The 6,000-nt window shown below is 46.1% G+C and overlaps 1 protein-coding gene across 1 annotated transcript in view; it reads right to left on the minus strand.

Annotated features, from left to right (window-relative positions):
- Positions 1-6,000, minus strand: part of Nploc4 (NPL4 homolog, ubiquitin recognition factor) — a 47,867-nt gene that overhangs the window by 26,300 nt on the left and 15,567 nt on the right. Inside the window, exons 5-7 of the mRNA XM_055592173.1 lie at positions 4,287-4,335; positions 3,445-3,539; positions 1,780-1,903 (exon numbers count right to left, since the gene is read on the minus strand). Of these exons, the coding sequence (XP_055448148.1) occupies positions 1,780-1,903; positions 3,445-3,539; positions 4,287-4,335 (268 nt within the window). The remainder of the gene's footprint in view (positions 1-1,779; positions 1,904-3,444; positions 3,540-4,286; positions 4,336-6,000) is intronic.

A 6,000-nucleotide genomic window follows, 5' to 3' on the forward strand; every position in this document is an offset into this window, starting at 1 on the left:
TTTTTTGTTGTTGTTGTTATTTAAGATTTGTGTTTTGTTTTCTGTTTTGTTTGGCTTGTATGTATGTCTACACACCACCTGCATGCATGGTCTCAGACTGTAATTATAAACCCGGAACGTCTGCAAGAGCAGCAAACACTCTTACCCTGGTCATACCCCTAGCCCCAGTGTTTGTATTTCAGCTTGGACCCAGCCTCCGTTCTTCAAACAAACCCCAGAGGCTTAAAGGTGTGGTTCACAGATGCTGCCAGTGGTACATCGCTGACTTGCCCAGCCTGAGCACTGTAATTTAAGCCCAAACCGAAGAACCTACTCTGGCCAAGGACAGTGACCCTTATGTTTCCAATCCCAACACTCAGGAGACACAAAGAAGATTGCCTTGAATTTGATGCCAACCTGAACTAAAGGAAAGCGTCAGAGACTGCCTCTAAAACAGGAGGGAGGAAGGCAGGCATGCAAACTGATCTGTTCTTTAGAGATCAGGGGTACAGGGGAAGGAGAATCTGATGAAATTGTATTGACTGATGATCAATAAACTGGAAATAAGCTCACTGTGCTTTTACCTGAAATGGAGGTTTCCAAAGTGCAAAGTAGTAAGAATGAAGGAAGAAAGGAATATTAAGATTCCAAAGACTCTCAAAATCTATAGTCTCCAAGGATTTAGATATGACGGGCAGAGCAGGAGAAGGACACAATGAGTGGTTTTCATTAGCCACAGAGACAGGCAGGAAGCCAGAACAGCGTTCTCCTGAGCCAGGCTCTTCTGAGCCCAAGCAGATCTCTGAACAGATGTTGGGAGCCTTTGTGACTAACTTCCATGTAATATGTTCTTAAAGGCAAAGTCACAATCACTGAGCATTTAAAAATCTCCAAGAAAATCCCACCTCCCAAAATAAACAACAAAATAACTAAAATACATTTAGAAGGGGGATCTGAAGAGAAGGCTCAGTGGTTAAGAGCACCAGCCTCTATCAGAGGAGCAGAGGTTCAGTTCCCAGCACTCAGTGGCCTGTACCTCTTGGTTTGGGGCCTCCAAATCATCTTCTGGCCATGTGCATACACAACACATACATCCAGGCAGGCAAATACTCACACACATAAAATGAAAATAATAAATATTAAAAAAAAAAAAAAGACTTTTAAGGAAAATCCATTCTTGAGCTGAAGATGGCCCAGCAGTTAAGAGCACTGGCTGATCTTCCAAAGAGCACAAGCCAAACAAATGGAAGCAAAGTCCTCACCCCCCCCCTGCTGCCCAGAAACTTACCCTTCATCTGTATCCGTCACAGAAGGTAGGAGGTCAACCTGGAACACCAGGAGCTAGAGGCTCCGCAGCTAAGAGCACCTGCCGCCCTGCCACAGGAGCCAACTTCTGTTCACAGCGTCCACAGTGGGAACCCACATCCCTGTAACTCTGCCTCCAAGATCTCACTCCCTCTTCTGCCCTATTCAGTTACCTGACCTCAGGCACACATCCCACAGACACACAGTGTACCTGTGACTAAAGCCCTGTGTGGTGGCGAACACCTTTATTCCTAGCACTTGGGAGGCAGGTGCAGGCAGATCCAGCCTGGTCTCCAGATCAAGGCTCAGGACAGCCACTACACAGAGCTACCCAGAGAAACACTGGCATAAAGACAAAAACAAACAAACAATAACTGAATGAATGAATCAATCAATGAATCAAACAAACAAACAAAACACCACAGAATTTGCCACAAAGAAGGTGTCCACTTGTTAGTCAAAAAACCAAATCTCAGGAACACAGTGAAGCCTCACCTGTCTGTTCAGCGTGATGGCACTAGGTTGGCATTTGGTACAAATACCATTTGGCCATGGGAGATGTCCCTCACATCCTGACTTAATCTTGCAGCTGATGTTCTCCAGGGCAACAAACTTCCCCCTGAGGGAGAAAACAGTGACTTAGTTAAGCATAATGCTGGAGAGTCAAGCAGGAGACGAGCAGGTGCCTGCGACAGCTTACAGCCACTATCAGTGCTCCTGGGGACAAGAGCCAAGGCAATGCACTGAGGGCATTCTAGTGAAGCGGAAGCTCCCGTCTTCTGGTGTCCTGCAGGGGACGCAGCTCTCCTCAGCCAGGAGGCGTTCAAGAACACTGTTGAGAGCCCACTATCTAACTGGTGTCACTAGGAGAAAGCGCAGCTATGACCGCAACCAGCAGGAAGCAGGTAGGAGAACTGTGTACTCTCTCACCCACAAACCCTTTCTCTCTACACCTGGTACTGGGGCATTGGAAGGGACTGGGTAGAGTAGGGAGAAAAAAGATGACAGAAATGTAAAGAGTTGTTTTTAAAGTACGCCAACAATAACTGGTAAAACTTTATGCATGTTTAACGCACACCATGTGAGCTGTTTTGTTTTGTTTTGTTTTGTTTAAATAAAAACTATATGTTTTTGGTGTTGATGATGACTCAATGCTTAAGACACTGCGGATGCCAAACTTGCGATGAGTTCAGATCACCTTGCCTTGGCCAGGTGTAGGGGGAAGTACACCTGTAATCCCAGCACTAGGGAGGCAGAGGCAGGCAGGTCTACAGAGTAAGTTTTAAGATAGCCAGGGCGACACACAGGCACCCTGGCTCAAACGAACAAAAAATTAAAAGATATTTTGGGTGTCAGCAGTTTGTCAGAGAAAAGCTACAATCAGGTAGGCATTTTCAACAAAAATGCTGCTAACTTGGACTCAATATCATCTCCTCCTATCAGTGACAAGAATTACAAAGCTACCAGGAATTCTGTTTTTCTCTGGACAGGTCTATACAAAAGGAGCTACGCAGACACATTCAGGTTAAAAAGAAATCAAATGCAGCCAAGAATGACAGTATAAAATCTATGTCAGCACATAGCGGCTAAGGCAGGAGGAGCTCAAGTTTAAGACCAACCAGAGCTACCTAGCAAAGGCTGTGGTAAAACCAAACAAAACCAGCCTTAGTTCACTTTTTTAGCCACTGCCACCACCAGCATTCAGGGAAAGAGGAGGCTGCTTATGCAACCCATCTGACCAAGTCTATAAACTAGAGGCCCTGTGGCAGCAGAATGCAAGCCATGGTTTGTGTTGTGGCTTCAGGCCCATTAGAGTTGTAAAAGTAAAGCTGACAAACATGGAGCACCCTGGGGAGCTAAGATTAGAGCCGAGACCCTCACGGAGTAATTATTGTCTTTCTGAAAAACAGAAGGCAGCGGGGACTCCCAGACTTCCAGAGCACCTCCACACCTGCCAGCGGCTGGGAGTCTTGCCTGTGTCTCTGAGCATTGTGACTGCACAGCTGGGATGTGCCAGTCTCTCTCCCAGCTTCAAGACTCTACTGCAGCTTTCTGCACAGCCTTGCTTTACTTCCACACTCCCATGCCCAGTGACTATAAGGAAAAAATCGTCAGAAATGCATGAAACATTTGTAAGCCTGGGCCACAGCGGATACGTACTTGTCGGCCCCTCCCGTCAGCTTCCGGATGTAGGCATGGAAGGACATGTGCTTCACGGGAGGCTCCAGGTGGTTCAGATAGTCCTCATCAAATGGCTGTCAAACCGTGCACAGAAGATGAGTGCTGACGGGTCTGCCAGGGTACGTAAGACTCCGACTCTCACCGTGCAGGGGATCAGACCAGACAGCACAGACACAATGAAGGAGCCTAAGCTGGGTCTTCATTATTTCAAGGTTAGAATCAGGTTTCTCTCTCTACTAGTTATATTTTTTCGAGATAAAATTAACTATTAAAACACAAAAGCCCTAACAAAGTCACAAGAGGCCTGAGGATACAGCTTAGTGACAGTGTTTGCCCTTCAAAGGCAAAGTCCAGAGTTCAATCCTCAGTGTCTCTCTCTCTCTCTCTCTCTCTCTCTCTCTCTCACACACACACACACACACAGAGAGAGAGAGAGAGAGAGAGAGAGACAGAGAGACAGAGAGAGAGGAGAGAGAGAGGAGAGAGAGAGAGAGAAATCAACAAGAAACCTAAGACTCAGACATAGTAAATCAGAACCACGACAAGCAGGAACTGAGAAGCCCAGCCATGTGTCAGAGAAGAATTATCTAGGAAGCCCCTTCATCACAGCAACACAAATGCCTCAGCCATTCATAATCCCCCTCGAAGGTCACTCCCATAAATAATTCTTAGATTCTCTGTGCCACTTGTACTACTGGGAATATAAGGCCCAAGACAATAAATAGAAACATTCTCTTAAGAGCCAAAACACCCAAGTCTAGGGACATGAAGTGCTGAGGCAGCTCTTCCAGCCGCTGGCCACTCTCTCCACACAGACTCACCTCCAGTGGGACACAGTGCACACACTTCCCCAAGGGGCCATGGCGGCATCTGCAAAGCGCACAGGGTACAAGAAAAGCACGGGGACACAAAGGTTATTTTCCGTTGCTACTTAATATTTTTGGTATTTAAAATGTACATCACACTTGAGCAAAGTGCTTCCCTACAATTGAAGGGTTACTGCTGATAGCATACACATGAACGTTTTCACTGGGATAGTTATCATCCGTTCTGATATGTATCAGAACAGAGCTACCAGGCGGGATGACAGAACCCTGTAACCCTGGCACTCAGGGAGCGGAGGCACAAAGACTCCAGCACGTTCAAGGCAAGTCTGGCTCACAGGGCTACACAGGCGGGCCTGTCTCAAGAGAATGAGAAAGGGGTAGAGGGGAAAAGAAGAATGAGATGAGGAGAAGAAATGGAAAGGGGAGGGAAAATGAAGAAAAAGTAAAGTGAAAAACCTGACTAATACATTAGCCTCATGGTTTCATGAATATTAACTACCTAACCAGCTAAAACTGAAACGGTTGTGCTTACCAAGCACACAAGGTTATATTCAATCTCCAGCATGAAAAATAACATGTTTCAAAGTCACATTAAATGTTCAAGAAAAAGCTGGGCAGTGGTGGCACAGGCCTTTAATCCCAGCACTCAGGAGGCAGAGGCAGGCGGGTCTCTGAGTTCAAGGCCAGCCACATGTACAAAGTGAATTCCAGGACAGCCAGGGCTACACAGAAAAACCCTGTCTCGAAAAACAAACAAAACAGAAAGAAAGAAAAAAAAAAGTAGACTCCGTGTTTCCTATGTCACTGAGAAGCAGGCTCATTTCTGAGGAGCAGAATTAACCTACGTGAGCATGCTCTATAAGAAAGCTAACAGAGCCATGAAAGCCCAGATTACGGTGAAGCCCCTGGAAAGAACACAAATAGAAGGGGTCTCAGAGGCTCCAGTACTATAGCTGAGCAGCATGTGTGGCTACTCCAGCTGACATAAAAGTTGCTGACGTAGCATTGAGAACACCAGTATCCCAGTGTCAGCACCTTACTGCATTTACAGAGTGATCAACTTAAAAAAGACCTACTGCAGGGACAAACAGCCTCCACTCACATAATTTCACATCTCTGAGTGTAAAACCAGATGTTTCTAACTGGCTTCTCTATTTTATTTTTTAATTTTAATCTTATTTCATGTGTGTGAGTATTTTGCCTTTCTGTATGCCTGCACACCATGTGCCTGGCCCTCTCAGAGGCCAGACTACTGTAAACCATCAAGAATCAAACTTGGATCCTCTACAAGAACAGCAAGCACAAAGACCATGCACAGAGAGAACCTAGACCCCCTGCTCAGATGTAGCCCATAGGCAGCTCAGTCTCCAGATGGGCCCCCCTAATAAGAAGAGCAGGGGCAGTCTCTGACATGAACTCAGTTGCCTGCTCCTTGATCACTTCCCCATTGATGGGGTGACCTAGCCAGGCCACAGAGGAAAAGGATCCAGGCAGTCCTGGTAGGACCTGATAGGCTAGGGTCAGACAGTAGGAGAGGAGTATCGCCCCTGTCAGTGGACTAGGGGTGAGGGATAGGGGAGGAAAAGGGAGGGAGAATGGGACTGGGACCTGGAGGAGATGAGGGAGGAGGCTACAACTAGGATACAAAGTGAATAAATTGTTAATAATAATAATAATAATAATAATAATAATAATAATAATAATAATA

The sequence above is a fragment of the Psammomys obesus genome, unplaced genomic scaffold, assembly GCF_907164565.1.
Source record: "Psammomys obesus unplaced genomic scaffold, mPsaObe1.curated_primary_1811, whole genome shotgun sequence".
Classification (NCBI taxonomy): Eukaryota; Metazoa; Chordata; class Mammalia; order Rodentia; family Muridae; genus Psammomys; species Psammomys obesus.